General features: G+C 40.8%; 1 protein-coding gene across 1 annotated transcript; it reads right to left on the bottom strand.

Moving 5' to 3' along the window:
* Nucleotides 1-2,848: 2,848 nt before the first annotated feature.
* On the bottom strand, nucleotides 2,849-23,309 carry LOC139401476 (transforming growth factor beta receptor-like). The gene is made up of 10 exons (XM_071145697.1): nucleotides 23,121-23,309; nucleotides 15,429-15,579; nucleotides 10,696-10,898; nucleotides 10,319-10,482; nucleotides 9,764-10,018; nucleotides 9,500-9,676; nucleotides 9,076-9,327; nucleotides 8,635-8,776; nucleotides 8,366-8,493; nucleotides 2,849-5,261 (listed from the first exon to the last, which is right to left on the bottom strand). Exons 1-10 carry the CDS (start codon nucleotides 23,167-23,169, stop codon nucleotides 5,001-5,003), a joined length of 1,782 nt encoding a protein of 593 aa, XP_071001798.1. The 5' UTR covers nucleotides 23,170-23,309; the 3' UTR covers nucleotides 2,849-5,000.
* Nucleotides 23,310-23,966: the final 657 nt, after the last annotated feature.

The following is a 23,966-nucleotide window of genomic DNA, read 5'->3' as shown; positions in this document are numbered from 1 at the left end:
TCCAAACATAACGATGGTCGTTATGGTCAAACAGTTCTATTTTTGTTTCATCAGACTAGAGGACATTTCTCCACAAAGTACGATATTTGTCCCCATGTGAAGTTGCAAACCGTAGTCTGGCTTTTTTTGGCGGTTTTGGAGCAGTGGCTTCTTCCTTGTTGAGCTGCCTTTCAGGTTATGTCGACATAGTACTCGTTTTACTGTGGATATAGATGCTTTATTACCTGTTTCCTCCAGCATCTTCACAAGGTCCTGTGCTGCTGTTCTGGGATTGATTTGCACTTTTCGCACCAAAGTACGTTCATCTCTAGAAGACAAAATGCGCCTTCTTCCTGAGTGGTATGACGGCTGCGTGGTCCCATGGTGTTTATACTTGCATACTATTGTTTGTACAGATGAACGTGGTACCTTCAGGCTTTTGGAAATTGCTCACAAGGATGAACCAGACTTGTGGAGGTCTACAATCTATTTCCTCAGATCTTGGCAGATTTCTTTTGATTTTCCAATGATGTCTAGCAAAGAGGCACTGAGTTTGAAGGTAGGCCTTGAAACACATCCACAGGTACACCTCCAATTGACTCAAATAGTGTCAATTAGCCTATCAGAAGCTTCTAAAGCCATGACATCCTTTTCTGGAATTTTCTAAGCTGTTTACACTAAGTTGACTGTGCCTTTAATCGTCTGACCTACTGGAACTGTGATACAGTGAAATCTGTCTGTAAACAATTGTTGGAAAAATTACTTGTCATGCACAAAGTAGATGTCCTAACCAACTTGCCAAAACTATAGTTTGTTAACAAGAAATTTGAGGAGTGGTTGAAAAACAAGTTTTAATGACTCCAACCTAAGTGTATGTAAACTTCCGACTTCAACTGTACCTGAAATATTTGCTTAATGTACAGAGACCAAAGATATTTTTATGCAGAAATCTAGGGTTTTCTATTGTACATAAATTGCAACAAAAAATCCTGTTAACTTAGCAAATATACAATGAGTGTACAAAACATTAGGAACACCTTCCTAATATTGAGTTGCACCCTTTTTTGCCCTCAACAGCCTCAGTTTGTTGTATGAACCGCACGGTGTCGAAAGCTTCCTATGTTTACTCCGATGCTTCCCACAGTTGTCAAGTTGGCTGGAATTTCCATTGGGTGGTGGACCATTCTTGGTAATCAATTTCCATTGGGTGTGAAAAAACAGCAGTGTTGCAGTTCTTGACACACTCAAACTGGTGCGTCTGGCACCTACTACCATACCCCATTCAAAGGCATTTAAATATTTTGTCTTGCCCATTCACCCTCTGAATGGCATACAGACACAATCCATGTCTCAATTGTCGAGGCTTAAAAATCCTTCTTTAACCTGTTTTGAATCCAAAATAGGTGACCTACGTGATTCGTGTAGCTCCGATGAGAAAAGGTTGGGAGGGGGGTTTAGACAACCAACTTACACGGAACCCAAACCGGCTGCACGCGTGCACTATCGTGCAGAAATGTATTTTGCCCCCCCCACCAAACGCGATCACGACGCGCAGGTTAAAATATCAAACTCTGAACCAATTACATTAATTTGGGGACAGGTCGAAAAGCATTAAACATGTATGGTAATTTAGCTAGTCAGCTTGCACTTGCTAGCTAACGTTAATTTGTCATTTAGCTAGCTTGCTGTTGCTAGCTAATTTGTCCTGGGATAAACATTGAGTTGTTATTTTAACTGAAATGCACAATGACCTCTACTCTGACAATTAATCCACACAAAAAACGGCCAACCAAATCGTTTCTAGGCATCTCTCCTCCTTCCAGGCTTTTTCATCTTTGAATTTATATGGTGATCGCATTTAAACTTTCATTTTATTGCCACGACAACCGGCAACAAAGTTTGTCTTTCAATCACCCACGTGGTTATAGCCAATGAGGATATGGCACGTGGGTGCCTGCTTCTATAAACCAATGAGGAGATGGGAGAGGCAGGACTTTCAGCGCGATCTGCGTTAGAAATAGGAAACTGATCATGTAGATCATATTCTTTGTTGTTTAATTAGTTAACCTGCATTTTACTTGAAGTTTTAGGTGTAGTTTATTTTTTCTCAGTAAAAGGGCTCTTGTCACTTGAATCAACAAAACTATTAAAACAATCAGAATAAATTATGACAAACTTGAATGTTTTCTTTCAATACATCTGTTCATGTCATTATTAGTTCTTCATATACAATACTGTATAATATTGCTGCTCTCTGGGTCCGGGATTCAATCCAATCACACTTTGTCGACATTGTTCGACGCACAATTGGCCTAGCGTCGTCCGGGTTAGGGAGGGTTTGGCCGGTAGGGATATCCTTGTCTCATCGCGCACCAGCGACTCCTGTGGCGGGCCGAGCGCAGTGCGCGCTAACCAAGGTTGCCAGGTGCACGGTGTTTCCTCCGACACATTGGTGCGGCTGGCTTCCGGGTTGGAGGGCGCTGTGTTAAGAAGCAGTGCGGCTTGGTTGGGTTGTGTATCGGAGGACGCATGACTTTCAACCTTCGTCTCTCCCGAGCCCGTACGGGAGTTGTAGTGATGAGACAAGATAGTAGCTACTAAACAATTGGATACCACAAAATTGGGGAGAAAAAGGGGTAAAATTAAAAAAAAAAAAAAAAAGACATTGTTCCTGCCTTTGTGGAGACCACATTTGCATATGTTGGCTCAATTGGAAATTACCTTTTAAATGGCACATACTGACAAAGCTCAATCAGATTGAATCCGGGCCTAAATCTGTGCTTCTTACTGAAATATTGTGACACGTATAATGTCAACCTCTTAAAATAAGGGTTCTGGAACAACAAACCAATAAAGCTGCTTGACGTTCTTTTTCATGTGTCTTTTTATGACAGTTTTGTGGTGGGTTTTTCCCCCCTCACAAATAGTAACAAAATAAGAGACCTGATACATAACCTATTTTACAAGACAAATAGGTAACATGTTGTGGAACCAGTTCACAATAAAAACAAAATTATCTGTGGTCATTCATCAGAAGTTCAATAACATCATTCTTTAGTCTTCTGCATAGTTCATTAATATCATACTTAGATATTTCTCCATATAGTTAAGGCCATGGTCTTACTCTGTGCATCCTCAAACTTGACCATTCCCAAGGGAAGAGGGTTAACCTTGGTTGTGTTCATTAGGGCACGCCGTAGCAACGGAAATCAAAAAAATAGACTTGTCCAATAAAGGCTAAGGGAGTACTTTTACATTTCACCTTGTTTTCTTCCATTTGTGCCAATCTAACACGACCCAGCTCATGAATCAAAAAGGATGTCACTGCCATGCCTCTCACAATTAGACAGCGCTTCTTTCCCAGCCATTGATTGGTTCTATGAGAAAAAGCTATTGATCTTCTTAATGGCGTAATCAAATCTACACCAACTCCTGTTTTAATTATTTTAGTCCGCTCGGTTAGTGTGATAAAAGATTTTAACATTACCTTTGAAGCAAGAGAGTCAGTGAATGATTGAATTGGTGTAGATCTGAGTGTAATACCAGGCTGTCTGGGAGAGCAGTCGCTCTTACTGTGAGTTCTCTGATGCATAGTATATAAAGATAGATCATGCCCTCTTAATAATGCTCAGACATCAGATTTGAATTCAACAAATTAACTATGTGTCTTAGTAAACAGATGAAGGCAGCAAGTACTTCACATGGTGGGGAAAAACAATGTAGTTGTATGCAATAGCTACAAACGGATCAAAGTATCCTTAGAAAGTCCTTTTGTACAGCTATCAGTTCAAATGATCATTAAAAGCTCCTTGGTTCTCATTCATCTTAAAAAAAAGGCATTTCACCCTGTTAGCTTGTGTTGTGGTCTCTAGCCTATATAACAGCATTCACCATTTGTAGTCAGAGCATCTTGTGGTTAATCAGAATGAAAACCTTAGAAAAATGCAAACCTCTCAGCTCTGCGCTAACTGGTTAAAAGTAGTGCAACACAGTATGTAGGACATAGGGAGCCATTTAGGATACATTAAGGGGAATGAGAACCACACCACTGTTTGAGGCTACACACTGAGAAGGCAATGGGAAAACTAATTTTAAAAAATAAATGATAATTAATCATAAGTAATAATTATTGTAAAGTAAATTATCTCCAATAGGAGCAAGGACCAATTTAAATAGCTGGTACACCAATGAAGGTTGTCAAAACGTAGTGCTCTCTATACTTTAGCAAATAATAAACATTTGTACGTCCCAAATGGCATCCTATTTCCCTATATAGTGCAGAGCCATAGGAATCTGGTCAAAAGTAGTGCAATCTGTAGGGAATAAGGTTCCATTTTAAGTGCAATTTGCATTTTTCTATCATGAACCCTGTTCTGGAGGCAGCTCTGCAGAGTGGTCACTAGCTGGCACAGCCAAAGTCATAAAATCTGATTTTAAATCTAATCTTAACCACACTGCTAACCCTTATGCCTAACCCTAACCTAAAATGAAGGCCAAAATAAAAAAATTGTTTTCATGAATTTTTTAATAGCCCTTTTTTTTTCTTTGCAGCTAGCCTATCTAAGCGGAAATAGCTCAGTTCTGCCTCCAGGACAAGATTCATGAAAATAAACGTCAACCTGCATTTAGAACAGATCCATGTGATCATTCATTATAGGATGTATGTACTTCAGATTTGGAAACTAATCTGCTTTTTGAGTTATTGGTCAAATGTACATGTTGCAGTGTGATAGTGAAGTTGGGATAATGATTTGTGGTCTTCTTGTTTGCTCTGTTCCCTGAATCCTGTACACACAACTTTCCAAGGGGCAGAAAGAATATCTCTTCAGTGGCAAAAGTTCATACGTGCATTCATAAGACACTTCATAAAGGTTATATTACAAATCAATCCGGAGACCAGCTCCTTCAAAGGATACAATCTATCATAGAAAAAATATTTTTTCCTCTTTGTTCATAGGGTAGAGTGCCTTCAATCTATCATACAAAGATGTCTCTTTTTGGTGATGAAGTTTAAGTCCTCCTTATAATATCTCACTTATCTGCCCAGGGATGAGGGTCCCCTCTGTATCTGTTTCAGGGGCCAGAGGGTCCACATCACAGCCGGTGGAGTCAGGGAAGGTGTCAGAGGGAGGACACTCCTGGCTGTTGACAGCGTCTAACACTCCCTGCTCCATCTCCTCTTCTAGACTTCCAAAGCGCTCCACCACACAGTGGGCTGTGAGCCTGGCCTCTGGGTCATGGTCCCAACACTCAGTGATGGTGGCACACAGCAGATTCATCCCCTGCAGTTTGGAAGAGCAATACCAGGAAGGTTTGATTATTGACAACCAGTTTTGGGTTCAAGGAAGTAAAATGAAAATGTATACAGTTGAAGTCGGAAGTTTACATACACCTTAGCCAAATACATTAACTCAGTTTTTCACAATTCCTGACATTTAATCCTAGTAAAAATGTCCTGTCTTGGGTCAGTTAGGATCACCACTTTATTTTAAGAATGTGAAATGTCAGAATAATAGAGAGAATTATTTATTTAAGCTTTTATTTCTTTCATCACATTCCCAGTGGGTCAGCAGTTTACATACACTCAATTAGTATTTGGAAGCATTGCCTTTAAATGGTTTAACTAGGGTCAAACATTTTGGGTAGCCTTCCACAAGTTTCCCACAATAAATTGGGTAAATTTTGGCCCATTCCTCCTGACAGAGCTGGATAACTGAGTCAGGTTTCGTAGGCCTCCATGCTCGCACATGCTTTGTCAGTTCTGCCCACACATTTTCTATAGGATTGAGGTCAGGGCTTTGTGATGGCCACTCCAATACCTTGACTTTGTTGTCCTTAACCTCTTGAAGCTAGGGGGCACTATTTTTATGTTTGGAAAAATAACATTCCCAAAGTAAACAGCCTATTTCTCAGGACCATATGCTAGAATATGCATATAATTTACAGATTATGATAGAAAACACTAAAGTTTCCAAAACTGTCAAAATATTGTCTGAGTATAACAGAACTGATTTTGCAGGCGAAACCCTGAGGAAAATCAAAGCAGGAAGTGCCTCTTATTTTGAAACCCTTCTGTTCCTATGCATGCCTATCCTCCATTTAAAGGGATATCAACCAGATTCCTTTTTCTCTGGCTTCCCTAAGGTGTCAAAAGTCTTTAGACATCGTTTCAGGCTTTTATTTTGAAAAATTAGCGTGAAAGATCACATTGCGTAAGTGGATAGGTGGGGACTCTCAGAGTGAGTTTTTGTGCTACAGAGTAAAGCCGCCATTGTTCCTCCCGCTGTTCTTGAAAAACCTACACACTCGGTTGATATATAATCGAATATATATTTTAAAGACTACCTGAGGAATGATTATAAAAAACGTTTGACATGTTTCTGTGGACATTATGAAGACTATTTGGAATATCCGCCTGCGTTGTCGTGACCGCTCTTTCCTGTGGATTTCTGAACATAATGCGACAAACAAACGTCGGTATTTTGGGTATAAAAGTGATCTTAATGGAACAAAATGAACATTTGTTGTGTAACTGGGAGTCTCGTGAGTGAAAACATCCGAAGATCAAAGGTAAACGGTTCATTTGATTGCTTTTCTGATTTTCGTGACCAAGCTGTACATAATGCTATGTTAGGCTATCGATAAACTTACACAAACGCTTGGATTGCTTTCGCTGTGAAGCATAATTTCAAAATCTGAGACGACGGGTGGATTAACAAAAGGCTAAACTGTGTTTTGCAATATTGCACTTGTGATTTCATGAATATGAATATTTTTTAGTAATATTATTTGACTGTTGCGCTATGCTATTCAGCGGTTGCTGACGAAAATGATCCCGCGACAGGGATGGGTAGCGTCAAGTTAAGCCATTTTGCCACAACTTTGAAAGTATGCTTGGAGTCATTGTCCATTTGGAAGACCCATTTGCAACCAAGCTTTAACTTCCTGACTGATGTCTTGCTTCAATATATCCACATCATTTTCCTCCCTCATGACGCCATCTATTTTGTGAAATGCACCAGTCCCTACTGCAGTAAAGCACCCCACAATATGATGCTGCCACCCCTGTGCTTCACGTTGGGATAGTGTTCTTTGGCTTGCAAGCCTCCCCCTTTTTCCTCCAAACATAACGATGGGGATTATGGCCAAATAGTTCTATTTTTGTTTTATCACTTTTTGGACATTTCTCCAAAAAGTACTATCTTCGTCCCCATGTGCAGTTGCAAACCGTAGTCTGGCTTTTTTATGGCGGTTTTGGAGCAGTGGCTTCTTCCTTGCTGAGCGGCCTTTCAGGTTATGTCGATATAGGACTCGTTTTACTGTGGATATCGATACTTTTGTACCCGTTTCCTCCAGCATCTTCAAAAGGTCCTTTGCTGTTGTTCTGGGATTGATTTACACTTCTCGCACCAAAGTATGTTAATCTCTAGGAGACAGAACGCGTCTCCTTCCTGAGCGGTATGACGGCTATGTGGTCCCATGGTGTTTATACTTGCATACTATTGTTTGTACAGATGAACATGGTACCTTCAGGCATTTGGAAATTGCTCCCAAGGATGAAACAGGTTTGTGGAGGTCTACAATTTATTTTCTGAGGTCTTGGCTGATTTCTTTTGATTTTCCCATGATGTCAATCAGAGGCACTGAGTTTGAAGGTAGGCCTTGAAACACATCCACAGGTACACCTCCAATTGACTCAAATTATGTCAATCAGCCTATCAGAAGCTTCTAAAGCCATGACATAATTTCCTGGAATTTTCCAAGCTGTTTAAAGACACAGTCAACTTAGTGTATGTAAACTTCGGACCCACTGGACTTGTGATACAGTGAATTGAATGTGATACAGTGAAATAATCTGTCTGTAAACAATTGTTGGAAAAATTACTTGTGTCATGCACAAAGTAGATGTTCTAACCGACTTGCCAAAACTATAGTTTGTTAACAAGAAATGTGTGGAGTGGTTGAAAAACACGTTTTAATGACTCCAACTTAAGTGTACGTTAACTTCCGACTTCAACTGTATTTACAGTTAAGTTTACTTCCTTTTTTGGCTGGAATGGAATTGATCCCAAACCTGTTCACAACCAGAGCTTTTATTTATGATCGATGTGATTGTTATCATAGGTTATCATTCAAGCTGGGATTCAATCGGAAACCGTGCTATAACGCGCTTCACATTTAAAGGTAATTTCTAATTGAGCCGACATCTCCAGGCTTGTCCTTGAATGCGATCTCAGCGAACATGGTAACATTTCCTTTAAAACCTGCATTGTCGACTAGAGAGCAATCGGATTGAATTCTGGCCTGAATTCACTGAGAAGTGCTGACTACCCAGTTCCCTCACCACGCTCTCACACGTACACACGCCCGCAAACACACAGTTTACCTGATGTGTTGTCCAGCTGGTGGGTATCTCAGGTCTGCCTCTGTCCCTCAGGACCAGGTCCCTCATGCTGTCCACACACGGCTGGTCACACACCTTAGAGCCAAACGGTGGCTCGTAACTCTTAACCTCTATGAAAATACAGGAAACACACTGTAAATCCTTTGTTATTTATCATCTATTCTACATTTACAGACGATGCTACTTTCATCAAAGTCTGAGTTAAGAACATTTACCCCTGACTTGGCCCATAATAGAATAGCTTATTGTACCTCCTATGACTTCACAGCGGGACACCATTTCCCAGAGGACCAGGGCCATGGAGTAGACATCCATCTGTTTAAAGGCCTCCAGATCCTCCAGATTCACTCTGGACTCCAACACCTCAGGGGCCATGTAGCGAGCTGTACCCACCTGGACAACAAAGACAGTGACAGTAGCTTAAACAAATTAACACTACATGAAGGGCCTTCTGATTCATTCTGGTTTTAGCACAGCTTTATAAACAATTAAATTCATATAGCATAGTTTTTATTCAACGGGGCATTCAACCATGACTCTACAATTTAATATGTTGTTATGTTGTTATTTTCCACAATTTTCTCTCAGATAGAGTAGTTATGTCAGAAGGCAGCATGCATAGGCCTACTGCTTAGTCGCTTTAGTGGAACACTGATACAGGTTCCCTTAGCAACTACTTTGGTCATTTCTACCTGGCCACTGTTGGCAAAGTCATCCACGGTGAGGGAGAGGTCCAGTCTCAGAGCCAGACCAAAGTCACAGAGGGCACACTCTCTCCGGCTCTTCACCACAATGTTGCTGCTCTTCAGATCACGATGGGCCACCGGCACCTTGGAGATCCCACAAGGGGTGGTGTCACTGTGGAGGTGGGCCAATCCTCGAGCCACCGACCCAGCCATAGCACACAGCTCAGCCCAGCTCAACACATGGCCCGCCAGGAAGTCCTAATGAATGAATGACCCATTTAATCACAGGATTATTTGACAACATTTTTATGAAATTGTATGTACAATAAAATGTACTAGTTATCTCTTCTAGTCTTCTACTGCACCATATAACAACAATATACACTTAATCAACCTCGCAATAAACAAAACAAAACAAAATCAAACTAACCTGTAGGTTTCCCAGGCCGTGGTAGGCCATGACCAGCCAGTACTGCCTCTGAGGGGAGCCGGAGGGCCCTCGCTCCTCTGCTGTCAGGAATTGAACCACATTTTCATGCTCCAGGTTGGCGTCAGAGAAGATGGCCCTCTCGTTGCTCCAGGACACATACTCCACAGACGGGAAGATCTTTAAATCAAATAAACATTTATTCAAAGTATTATATCACATGAAAATGACACAAAAAACTACAGAACAAAGAGGGAAAACCATCACCTTCACTGCCACCGTCTCATACTGAGGACCAGCTGCCTGGTGGTGGAGCCTGGCCCGCCACACCTCAGCAAACCTCCCTTTCCCCACCAAGGCTTCTAGCTGGATGGGTAGCTGCTCCGTGCTGTGGTTGAAGTTATGGGCCCGGACGGGAGACATGTCAGATGTAGCGTCGCTATTGATGGCTGACAGCTTGCCATGGCAGTCTTCACCGCCGGTGATGGCCTCCCCACTGAGTCCCTCTGGGATGTCCAAGGCCTGGTGAATTCATGAATTATATTTTTAGTTACGTATCAAGTGGCCTTTAGCTGCCCATCCCATATAGGATTACTTTACACCTTTTCACAAACAGTAATGTACAGTAGCTACATGACAATAAATGAAACTCTTCCAGTTGGTTATGGCGGTGTCCCAAATGGCACCCTATTCCCTATATAGTGCATTACTTTTTACCAGGGACCTATGGGCTCTGGTCAAAAGTAGTGCACTATGTTGTAGGGAATAGGGTGCCATTTGGGTCTCAAAGTATATTTTTCCATACCTGGTAGATCCACCTACCTGGTAGTGTGTGCGTTTGGGAGCCCAGTCTTTGGGCTGCTTGCCGGGCTGTCTGGTACGGTACAGGTAGAAAGCCATGGTAGCGATGATAGCCACTAAACAGGGAGGGACCAGGCTGATCACCACCACTGGAATCACATCTTTACTCTTGAGCTTGGAAAAATCTGAGGACACAGTTAAAAACAATGTGAAGACAACATGGAATCGGATCATGGGTTAGTATACATTACTACTACATTTTGGATTTACATTATAAATACCTATCTTTCCTCAAGTTGCATTTTTTATTAATATACAATTGTAAATTAATCTTTTTCAAATAAAATGTTCTGGTTCCACCATGTACTGCCTGGTTCCAGAATAAAATAAGTGGTTACCATTGGAGCCCTTGTCGAATATAAGCTTATCGTTGCACTCGTGTTCTCCCAGGCAGCCACAAACGAACAGGACCCCATCCTCAGAGGGCTGAGGAGCCATCACACACTCGTTGGAGGAGTAGTTTGACAACATGATATTCTCCAGTGGCTGCTGGGGCTGGTGGCATAACGTCTTCACACTCATACTCTCATTGTCCTTCCGCCTGGTACACAGATGAAGACACTAACAGATGTTAAAGCTGTACACGCAGTCATACACTCACATGCACAGATCAATTATAAAGTTACTTACAGTGCCTTGCGAAAGTATTCGGCCCCCTTGAACTTTGCAACCTTTTGCCACATTTCAGGCTTCAAACATAAAGATATAAAACTGTATTTTTTTGTGAAGAATCAACAACAAGTGGGACACAATCATGAAGTGGAACGACATTTATTGGATATTTCAAACTTTTTTAACAAATCAAAAACTGAAAAATTGGGCGTGCAAAATTATTCAGCCCCTTTACTTTCAGTGCAGCAAACTCTCTCCAGAAGTTCAGTGAGGATCTCTGAATGATCCAATGTTGACCTAAATGACTAATGATGATAAATACAATCCACCTGTGTGTAATCAAGTCTCCGTATAAATGCACCTGCACTGTGATAGTCTCAGAGGTCCGTTAAAAGCGCAGAGAGCATCATGAAGAACAAGGAACACACCAGGCAGGTCCGAGATACTGTTGTGAAGAAGTTTTAAGCCGGATTTGGATACAAAAAGATTTCCCAAGCTTTAAACATCCCAAGGAGCACTGTGCAAGCGATAATATTGAAATGGAAGGAGTATCAGACCACTGCAAATCTACCAAGACCTGGCCGTCTCTCTAAACTTTCTGCTCATACAAGGAGAAGACTGATCAGAGATGCAGCCAAGAGGCCCATGATCACTCTGGATGAACTGCAGAGATCTACAGCTGAGGTGGGAGACTCTGTCCATAGGACAACAATCAGTCGTATATTGCACAAATCTGGCCTTTATGGAAGAGTGGCAAGAAGAAAGCCATTTCTTAAAGATATCCATAAAAAGTGTTGTTTAAAGTTTGCCACAAGCCACCTGGGAGACACACCAAACATGTGGAAGAAGGTGCTCTGGTCAGATGAAACCAAAATTGAACTTTTTGGCAACAATGCAAAACGTTATGTTTGGCGTAAAAGCAACACAGCTGAACACACCATCCCCACTGTCAAACATGGTGGTGGCAGCATCATGGTTTGGGCCTGCTTTTCTTCAGCAGGGACAGTGAAGATGGTTAAAATTGATGGGAAGATGGATGGAGCCAAATACAGGACCATTCTGGAAGAAAACCTGATGGAGTCTGCAAAAGACCTGAGACTGGGACGGAGATTTGTCTTCCAACAAGACAATGATCCAAAACATAAAGCAAAATCTACAATGGAATGGTTCAAAAATAAACATATCCAGGTGTTAGAATGGCCAAGTCAAAGTCCAGACCTGAATCCAATCGAGAATCTGTGGAAAGAACTGAAAACTGCTGTTCACAAATGCTCTCCATCCAACCTCACTGAGCTCGAGCTGTTTTGCAAGGAGGAATGGGAAAAAATGTCAGTCTCTCGATGTGCAAAACTGATGGAGACATACCCCAAGCGACTTACAGCTGTAATCGCAGCAAAAGGTGGCGCTACAAAGTATTAACTTAAGGGGGCTGAATAATTTTGCACGCCCAATTTTTCAGTTTTTGATTTGTTAAAAAAGTTTGAAATATCCAATAAATGTCGTTCCACTTCATGATTGTGTCCCACTTGTTGATTCTTCACAAAAAAATACAGTTTTATATCTTTATGTTTGAAGCCTGAAATGTGGCAAAAGGTCGCAAAGTTCAAGGGGGCCAAATACTTTCGCAAAGCACTGTATCAAACTAGTAAACTGAATTTAGTTAGGCATTTTACAATAGGAAAATGTCTCTGGGAAAACCTATAGTTGTCTTTTTACTTTGTGGTTTTGTTTGGTTATGCACAGTGGGGAGAACAAGTATTTGATAACCTGCAAAATCGGCAGTGTTTCCTACTTACAAAGCATGTAGAGGTCTGTAATGTTTTTCATAGGTACACTTCAACTGTGAGAGATGGAATCTAAAACAAAAATCCAGAAAATCACATTGTATGATCTTTAAGTAATTAATTTGCATTTTATTGCACCTCTCCACAATGGCCAAGACCAGAGAGCTGTGTAAGGATATCAGGGATAAAATTGTAGACCTGCACAAGGCTGGGATGGGCTACAGGACAATAGGCAAGCAGCTTGGTGAGAAGGCAACTGTTGGCGGAATTATTAGAAAATGGAAGAAGTTCAAGATGACGGTCAATCACCCTCGGTCTGGGGCTCCATGCAAGATCTCACCTCGTGGGGCATCAATGATCATGAGGAAGGTGAGGGACCAGACCAGAACTACACGGCAGGACCTGGTCAATGACCTGAAGAGAGCTGGGACCACAGTCTCAAAGAAAACCATTAGTAACACACTACGCCGTCATGGATTAAAATCCTGCAGCGCACGCAAGGTCCCCCTACTCAAGCCAGCGCATGTCCAGGCCTGTCTGAAGTTTGCCAATGACCATCTGGATGATCCAGAGGAGGAATGGGAGAACTCCACTCGCCGTGTTTGGAGGAAGAAGAAGGATGAGTACAACCCCAAGGACACCATCCCAACCGTGAAGCATGGAGGTGGAAACATCATTCTTTGGGGATGCTTTTCTGCAAAGGGGACAGGACGACTGCACCATATTGAGGGGAGGATGGATGGGGCCATGTATCGCGAGATCTTGGCCAACAACCTCCTTTCCTTAGTAAGAGCATTGAAGATGGGTCGTGGCTGGGTCTTCCAGCATGACAACGACCCGAAACACACAGCCAGGGCAACAAAGGAGTGGCTCCGTAAGAAGCATATCAAGGTCCTGGAGTGGCCTAGCCAGTCTCCAGACCTGAACCCAATAGAAAATCTTTGGAGGGAGCTGAAAGTCCGTATTTCCCAGCGACAGCCCCGAAACCTGAAGGATCTGGAGAATGTCTGTATGGAGGAGTGGGCCAAAATCCCTGCTGCAGTGTGTGCAAACCTGATCAAGAACTACAGGAAACGTATGATCTCTGTAATTGCAAACATAGGTTTCTGAACCAAATATTAAGTTCTGCTTTTCTGATGTATCAAATACTTATGTCATGCAATAAAATGCAAATTAATTACTTAAAAATCATACAATGTGATTTTCTGGATTTTTGTTTTTGATTCCGTCTCTCACTGTTGAAGTGTACCTATGATAAAAATTACAGACCTCTACATGCTTTGTAAGTAGGAAAACCTGCAAAATCGGCAGTGTATCAAATACTTGTTCTCCCCACTATATGTATTTGCGTGGATTGGAAGTTTTTATTTTACAAATGGTCAATCCAATCTGCCTTTGTATCCTGCCAACAACAACACCAGTCTTAATAACACTAGTCTCTTTCAATTTGTTTGTGTCCCAAATTACATGCCCATAGTGCTCTGGTCAAAAGTAGTGCACTATATAGGGGTGCCATTTGGGACACCATCTCTGTCATTCAGAGGTCAGTAGATAGACTTCCTACGAGGGGAGGAACTAAGATCAATAATGTGTACCAAACGGCACACTATTCCCTATGTAGTGCACTACTTTTGACCGGGATCAAAGACCCTCTCTTTATTACTGTAGAGCAGGGATCGGCAACTTTTATGGGGGTGGGGGCCACAAAAAAATCTGACCTCATCACGATGGGCCACAGTCACGGTTCTGCATTCTGACATCCATACCCAAACATGCAGTCAGGGCCGGACCTAGCCTTTTTGGGGCCCTAAGTTAAATTTTAAAAGGGTGCCCTCCCCGCTGTAGAGGTATGACCACTAGGGCCCAGCACACCAGACGGTGAGCAACATTCAAATAAAGGCAAAATGAACTTTGTCCTCCTCATCGCAAACACCCCACATCATCATTTCTTATCAGTATCATTCATTAAAGAAACACATCCTACAGTTCCATTAATGTTTAGGAGCAACATTTGTTTTGTCTGGGATACACAGACAAACATATGGATCAGCTATATATCCTGTTTACTGAGAGTTCAATAATTATTGTCATGATGAGGATAATTATTAAAGTAGAGGAGCATAACAGTCCAGTGAGGGAGTATATTGGGAAATATACCTTGTCAAAATATATTTTATAGAATGGGAAGCTATCAGCTAAACCAGATCAATATTACTAGTTGTATGTACTGTACAGTACAAGTCAAACATTTTGACACACCTACTCATTCAAGGGATTTTCTTTATTTTTACTATTTTCTACGTTGTAGAACAATAGTGAAGACATCAACACTTTGAAATAATACACATGGAATCATGTAGTAACCAAAAAAGTGTTGAACAAATCAAAATATTTTTTATATTTGAGATTCTTCAAAGTAGCCACCCTTTGCCTTGATGACAGCTTTGCACACTCTTGGCATTCTCTCAACCAGATTCATGAGGAATGCTTTTCCCACATATGCTGAGCACTTGTTGGCTGCTTTTCCTTCACTCTGCGGTCCAACTTTAAAATATGTTTTATGTTTTTAATGTGAGAGTGAGAGCTCTGGTGCAAAATACTCATTTATTATACTGTATATGGCAAATAAACTTTAACTTGGGAGATAGTCCTTTGATGAAAAACTTCACACTTACCATATTGCAATGCAAATCTCTTCACTCAGAGTACAGAAGGAGGAGAGGGAGCAGTTGGTATAACACACACTGTCCTCACAGATAGGGCTGGAGTAGTCACACCACTTACACAGGTTGGTCTTGATGTGTGTGAAGGAGAGGATAGGAAGACCTGTGGAATACACACACACAAACACTAATCAGAACAAATCACTTCTGGCTTTGAATAAAATGACTGCCACAAAACAGAACTATAGACTAGGCTTGATTCAATGCGTATCGCCAAAGTTCAGGATTATAGCGCGATTGAAATTTAAAGGTAATTTCCGATTGAGCCGACATAATGCAGCATTTACCGTGAATGCAGTCTCTGCTGACACAGAAACATTACCTTTAAATTTCTATCACGCTGGGGCAAAGATCTTCAGCATTACGGAATGAATCGAACCCTAGGCCTATACTTTACATGTGTACTGTATATGGCTCTTAGGACACCAATCTGACAAATGTTCTGCTGTTTAGAGCGCACCCTCTTTATTGTGACAAGCTACATTAGATAGATTGCAGACTCAGTTCTGGTTCATCTAGTGAAGGGGAGGTGTGCATCCAAAATGCTTAAAGCCAAGGACAGGGATAGGATATCCATTATGTATGAAGGTCTGGTGTAACACTCGTCGTTGGGAGAGAGAGAAGAGGACCAAGGTGCATCGTGGTAAGTATTCATATTCTCTTTTAATGAAAACGAACACTCGAACAAAAACAACAAAACACGAGAACGAAACGAAAACAGTCCTGAACGGTGAAATACAAACACAGAACAGAAAATAAACACCCACGAAACACAGGTGGAAACAGGCTACCTAAGTATGATTCTCAATCAGAGACAACTAACGACACCTGCCTCTGATTGAGAACCATACCAGGCCAAACTCAAAACACAACATAGAAAAACAAACATAGACAACCCACCCAACTCACGCCCTGGCCATACTAAAACAAAAACATAACAAAAGAACTAAGGTCAGAACATGACATCTGCAGACATTGGCTGAGAGAAATTTATGATAAAAAGTTGAGGTGACTAAACTGCTTGGAGTTACCCTGGATTGTAAACTGTCATGGTCAAAATGTATTGATACAACAGTAGCTAAAATGGGGAGAAGTATGTCTATGATAAAGTGCTGCTCTACCTTCTTGACAGCAATTTCAACAAGGCACTACTACTGTTTAGTCGTGTGGTCAGGTGCCACAAAAAAGGACGTAGGAAAATATAAATTGTTTCAGAACAGGGCAGCACGGCTTGCCTTTGGATGTACACAGAGAGCTAATATTAATAATATTCATGTTAATCTCTCCTTGCTCAAAGTGGAGGAGAGATTGACTTCATCACGGCTTGTATTTATGAGAGGTATTGACATGTTGAATGCACCGGGATGTCTGTTTGAACTACTGGCGCACAGCTCAGACACCCATGCATACCCCACAAGACATGCCACAAGAGGTCTCTTCACAGTCCAGTTATGGAACAGCGGGGACTGTGAAGCAACACAAACATAGGCGCACACACACATGATAGCATACACACTATACACACACGTACATATGGATTTTGTACTGTATATATGTGGTAGTTGTTGAGTAGGGGCCTGAAGGCACACAGTCTGGATGTATTGTAATGTTTTTAAAATTGTATACACTGCCTTAATTTTTCTGGACACCAGGAAGAGTAGCTGCTGCCTTGGCACCAGCTAATGGGGATCCATAATAAATACAAATACATTGGGTTTGTTTTACTCAATGACCGTACTTTGAGGCAGCTTCCAAACCACATGCAATGCATTGTTCAATTCCCACCAGCAGTAGGCCTACCAAGAACAGCTGGAAGCTGAAGCTTCGGTAGTTACTGGTTACTACACTGAACAAAAATATTAAACGCAACATGTAAAAATTTCAAAGATTTTACTGAGTTAGAGCTCATATAAGGAAATCGGTCAATTTTAATAAATTCATTAGGCCCTAACCTACGGATTTCACATGACTGGGAATACAGATATGCATCGGTTGGCCACAGATACCTTAAAAACCTCATAAGAATCCAACCCTTTTTTCAATTTTCACCTAAAAAGACATACCCAAATCTAACTGCCTGTAGCTCAGGACCTGAAGCAAGGATATGCATATTCTTGATACCATTTAAAAGGCAACACTTAGACGTTTGTGGACATTTGAAATTAATGTAGGAGAATATAACACATTAGATCTGGTAAAAGATAATACACTGTACCATCATCTTTGAAATGCAAGAAAAAGGCCATCATTTATTATTCCAGCCCAGGCGCAATTTATATTTTGGCCACTTGATGGCCCTTTGTGCAAAGTTTTAGACTGATCCAATGAACCATTGCATATCTGTTCAAAATGTTGTATCAAGACTGCAAAATGTGCCTAATTGGTTTATTAATACCTTTTCAAGTTAATAATTGTGCACTTTCCTCAAATAATAGCATGGTATTCTTTCACTGTAATAGCTACTGTAAATTGGACAGTGCAGTTAGATTAATAAGAATGCAAGCTTTCTGCCCACATCAGATATGTCTATGTCCTGGGAAATGTTTTTGTTACTTACAACCTCATGCTAATCACATTAGCCTACGTTAGCTCAACTGTCCCGCCGGGGGGACACCGATCCCGTAGAGGTGTCCTGTGCGAATTTGCTGGATATTGGCGGGAACTGGAACACGCTGTCGTACATGTCGATCCAGAGCATGCCAAACTTGCTCAATGGGTGACATGTCTGAGTATGCAGCCCATAGAACTGGGAAATGTTTAGGAAATGTCCAGGAATTGTGTACAGATCCTTGCAATATGGGGCCGTGCATTATCATGCTGAAACATGAGGTGATGGCGGTGGATGAATGGCACGACAGGATTTCGTCACATTATCTCTGTGCATTCAAATTTCCATCGATAAAATGCTATTTTGTGTTGTTGTCTGTAGCTTATTCCTGCACATACAACAACCCCACCAGCAAACCACTCACCCACACTATGCCATGCACGCTGTCTGCCATCTGCCCGGTACAGTTGAAACTTCTCCAGCGTACCAGTGGCCATCGAAGTTGAGCATTTTCCCACTGAAGTCGGTTACAACAACCAACTGCAGTCAGGTCAATATCCTGGTGAGGATGACGAGCATGCAGATGAGCTTCCCTGAGATGGTTTCTGACAGTTTGTGTAAACTCACAGTTTCATCAACTTTCCGGGTGGCTGGTCTCAGACGAAGCCAGATGTTGACGTCCTGGGCTGGCGTGGTTACACATGGTCTGCGGTTGTGAGGCAGGTTGGATGTACTGCCAAATTCTCTAAAACGACGTTGGAGGCGGCTTATGGTAGAGAAATGAACATTCAGTTCTCTGGCAACTGCTCTGGTGGACATTCCTGCAGTCAGCATGCAATTTGCATGCTCCCTCAAAACTTGTATTGTCCTCAGCACAATGTGCACCTGTTTAATCAGTTTCTTAATATGCCACACCTGTCAGGTGGATGGATTATCTTGGCAAAGGAGAAATGCTCACTAAGAGGGATGTAAACAAATTTGTGCACAACATTTCAGAAAAACAAGCTTTTTGTGCTAATTCAGCTCATAAAACATGAGACCAACACTTTACATGTTGTGTTTATATTTTTTCTCAGTATAGTAGTTATTCAACATAGTCATTGCAATATTTTCTATATTGTATTGTATGGCCAACACTCAAGTTGTATTTGTAATATATTTTGAAAATGAACACAGCGAATATGTATTTGACCCAGGTTTGAATGGGGAGGGGGGGGGGGGGGGGGCTGTGCTGCATTGGTTTGACACAGGCTCTAGAAAGCATTATGAGCGTTCCTTCCCACGCATCTTGTATCTGCCGTCCCCTCCTTGTGCTGTGTTGCCACATCACAACAATATTAATGGCTGATTAAAGCCAGATGATGAGGGATTTTTTCACTCCCAGGGGGATGGTGATCTAACAAAACTACGCAAACATTAAAAGAAGCTGTACACATATTTCACGAAGGCTTCCAGATGTTGGCCAATGCCAACCAACAAAATATACATACACATACACACACACACACACAAAAGAAAAAAGACAAAGGAGAAAGGGTGAAGAAAAAAGAAAAGAAAAACGAAAAAAGGCTGGCTAAGCAAAAACTTTCAACGTAAACTTTCAACTAATTAAAATCAGCAGTGACTGCTCCAGAAATAAATTGAAGCCAGAAGTTTCGGCGTGAGCCAAGTTTGAAGCTCAGCCCCTTTGTGTCTTTTTTTGTGTGTGTGTCTTATGGGAAATCCAACTGCTCTGCTGTGTGCTTACAGCCGGGAGGCCCAGGGATGTTGGCTGCATTTATTTGCTTTTCAGTTTCAGCCTCAGGTCTCAACTAACTCTCCCTGGTTCCCTATCAGTTTACCCATAAAAATAGAATGACTAGAATTGGCATCTAAATGCAAGTCAATCGGTTTGTAATGGGTGGATCTGTGACTCTCTTTCTATGAGTATACATATACAAATAAACACAGACACAGCGGGAGAGCTGAATGTTTGATGGTCCTAAAAATATCAAATAGATACTGTAACTTATCAGTTCCGTAAAAATGTGACCCCTAGAGAGTCAAATGCTTTCTGAAAATTGTCTTGATCTCTCTTGTAGAAGACCAGACAACACCAAAACATACAATAGTTTGCCTGTTATGGGTAAATAAGAAAAACAAAACTCACAAATAATGAATTATTCCCATCTACACTCTTGTTTATTTAGTCCCCTTTTCCAGAGAAAACATATTGATGTCGTCCTATAGTCCATGTTTGTGCAATGTTCACTTGACCATGCCACAAATCTTGCTTCAAAACAGTCAGCCTTTGGTTTTATAAGTGACAGAATCTCAGCTGACCCCCACCAAGCGTAGTAACCAAACCAGGCCACTAGTTGGCCCATTCTACACCAACCAATCTCCCCATTATTGATGCAGCATGCTGAAATTTCTCTCCACAGGACTCAAAAGGAAAGTATTTCCTGATTAAATAGACAAGAACACAATTAAATTACCCAGGTGTAATGAACGTACGTCCTTTTGAGGGACCCCGCCTAGTCTCAAACAATAAATAACATTTACGCAGCCAGGTACTGTAGTTCTAACAATTATGTGATTTAGTCCAGTCTTAAAACTGGACCTTAATAAGCACAACACAATACATTTGTCAATATCCATAACATCAAAATAAAAACACATGAGAGAGATATGAAAATTGCATTAGATACATTTCTCTGACCTACAAGTCCAAGTGAAGCATCTTATTGTAGCCATCTTATTGTACACTCTTAGGAAAACAAGGTTATAGCTATAATTTAAAAGGGTTCTTCGGCTGTCTCCATAGGAGGACCATTTGAAGAACACTTTTTGGTTCCATGTAGAGCGCTTTCTACAGACAGTTCTACATGGAACCCAAAAGGGTTCTGCCTGGAACCAAAAAGAGTTCTACCTGGAACAAGAAAGGGTTATCCTATGGGGACAGCTGAAGAATCATTTTGGAACCATTTTCTCCAAGCCAAAGGATGAGAATAAGAAGCTAAATCTATAAGAAGGTTTTCCCAAGCCGGAGGTCATATAAGGGTCATAGTATTCACTGTTGTCATTTTTAAAAGGACCCTTATCTCATACCCAGCAATAAAAAGTGTTGTCCCAAATGGCACCTTATTCCCTATATAGTGCAGTGTGCACTACTTTTGGCATAGGGCTCTGGTCAAAAGTTGTTCATTATGTAGGGAATAGGGTGACATTTGGGATGCAAACAGGGGCTAAAAGAACACACAGGAGTCTGTATGTGTCCCCAGTGGCCATCACAAGCTGGGCACAGAGAGAAGGAGGAGGGGGAAGGAGGAGGGGGTGGAGAATAAAGGGGATTTCTACATCTTATTTTTGCCTGCTTAGGTCATCACAATCTTGTCATTATGGGCTGATGTGGGATGATGGAAGGTCAGGCTAGAGAACACAACACAAAGCTCATCATGTCACAGCACTCATTGTGCTCTGTGCTACTTCGCTCCCTCAATATCACTGAATATCACCAGCAAGTAGTAAGTACGCAACTTGTTATGTCCCCAAGAGTGCACACACTGAACATAGGTAATGTGAGAAGTTAAAAACATACACAATTCAAAAGAAGAATTGTTCAACTCTTACTAAGTTCTATAGTGGGAATGTCAATGAGTTATAAATTGGTGCTATAGCCCGGGATTCATTTTCTTCATAACATATGAGAAGTTCACCATTACCTCTCTAGTACTTACATGACCTCTGTACTCCTCCTCAACCTACAGTTTATCTATGTATTGTGTCACTTTGCTACCTCAAAATAACTTGTAAGTATCAAGTGTGCAACTTTGTAAGTCCTCTAGAGCACACACTGGGGCAGCAGGTAGGCTAGTGGTTAGAGCGTTGGACTAGTAACTGAAAGGTTGCAAGATCGAATCCCCAACAAGTTAAAAATCTGTCATTCTACCCCACTGTTCCTAGGCCATCATTGAAAATAAGAATTCGTTCTTCACTGACTTGCCTAGTTAAATAAAATGGGTGAAGTTTCCCTACTTTTTGGTATACAGTTTCTACATGAGCTCCGAACTCCTCAATCTATGCTTCAATCTTGTATTCCCTGAGGAGAAGTGCCCCTGTTTGCATGCAGCAGGGATAATTGAGCCTCAGAATCGATTTCCTGTTTGGAACTTTCCATTACAGATGGCAGCAGTAAAAAAATGTATGTGGTCACATTGCATCAAAGTTCTATTACATCGTTTCATCATCACAACTACTGACACTCTTGTTCTAATTAACTAGTTCATTTCTTTTGATTCAAAGTTATGATCAAGCCCTGTTTGAGCAAAATGTTTCATATGTTTTTTATGTAATTAAATACAATAACCCTAATGTTTGTAAGTTGTTGTTTTAGCTTATTGACTTCATATTCAAATAATTTCAGAAATTGTGGGAAATTGTTTGAGACAGATTCCCCAAATAGTGGCACCACTGAACATGAGAGTAAACATCTGTGCTTTCAAGTGAAATTCTATTCTAAACATTCAAAATCTGCTGATAATAAATAACAGGCATAGGTAAAGAACTGTTAAGTGTCAGAAATATGTTTTTCACCAGATTGGATGACTTGGATCGTTCAGTCATTCCCATTTTATTATGTGCCTTCAGAGGTTCTTAGGTATCTTCCTACTATTGACTGAGTTTAGGTGACTGTCACGACATCATTTTGTTGGACAGTACCTAGGTAGAGCACATACAAATGATATGTTACATGAGGTAAAACTACTGGTTTAATAAAGCTAGTGAATACATTTTTTAATTAAAACAAATCCACAGAAGAAAAGAAAGAAATTATAGTTATTTACTTATTTATTTTGCATTAGGCTATTCCAATACATATATGATATTGAGAAAATTACCCTGAAGTCACTTTTCCACTGAAGAAAGGGCAAGAAAACGAAAAGTCGCATTTCATAAATATACGTTTTGAGCATCTGTTTTACACGACCAGAACCTCCCTTGAATAAACATTTGATCCCCCTCCCCCTTCACAACTTCACCAGATTGAAGAAACAATGGACACGGAACACTTAAAAGTGAATACGGAGTGAGTAAGCGAATAAAAAAATACTTACAGAAAGACAGAAGAACAATATTCACTGCCGAGAATCTCCAGCACCCCATAATATTGACATTAAAAAAATAACCTGATTAAAACTTCGTGGTCGCACTGTATTTGTCTATGTATTTGGGAACGTGAGTAGTAAGATAGACGTTCATTTAGATTATTGAAGTCGTATTCAGTGAAACAACTGGTTGGGCTCGGGGCTTTTGGCTGGAGTTCCGTGTAGGCGGATCCAGATGTTTTTCATCCAGCTGTGTTAAGGGACCCGCCCAGGAACTGGACTTCATTAATCGGATCCTAAACCCAGTAGAATTTGGGTTGACACGGGACGTGTAGTATGATCATAGTAGGTTATATTAAATAATACTAATAACACTAATAATAATAATAATAATTATTATTATTATTATTATTATTATTATAGCTCAGAATAGGCCTAAGCATTTGTGAAAATGGAGGGTCTAATTGTCTCCAATTGTAGGCTATAGCCTAGTAGGCCTATTTATATCTGCCAAGTGTGAGTTGTGCTGTGTGTGGTTTATTGTGTATTTATTATCTTATTGCATGCCACACCCGAAATTTCTTCCAGGAAAAAGTTATTTTATTCCATTCACTTTGAGCTAGCAATAACAGCCTATTTTACACTTTCACTGTGCGTTATAATGCAACATATTGTTATTTTTGTAACACCTACACTAAAGGGGTTTGAGTTTATAAATAGTTTATAACTATGTAATAAACAGTTATTACACAATGTTTGTGTGATTATATTTTGGTTGTTGTCGAATATTGGCATTACTGCTATTATTGGCAGTATCCTTACCTAACCATTTTACTAAACGGTATATTTGACGAT

Source organism: Oncorhynchus clarkii, chromosome 3 (genome assembly GCF_045791955.1).
Source record: "Oncorhynchus clarkii lewisi isolate Uvic-CL-2024 chromosome 3, UVic_Ocla_1.0, whole genome shotgun sequence".
Taxonomy (NCBI): domain Eukaryota; kingdom Metazoa; phylum Chordata; class Actinopteri; order Salmoniformes; family Salmonidae; genus Oncorhynchus; species Oncorhynchus clarkii.
Note: the sequence above shows the minus strand (reverse complement) of the source record. Positions and strands in the feature narration are given on the sequence as shown.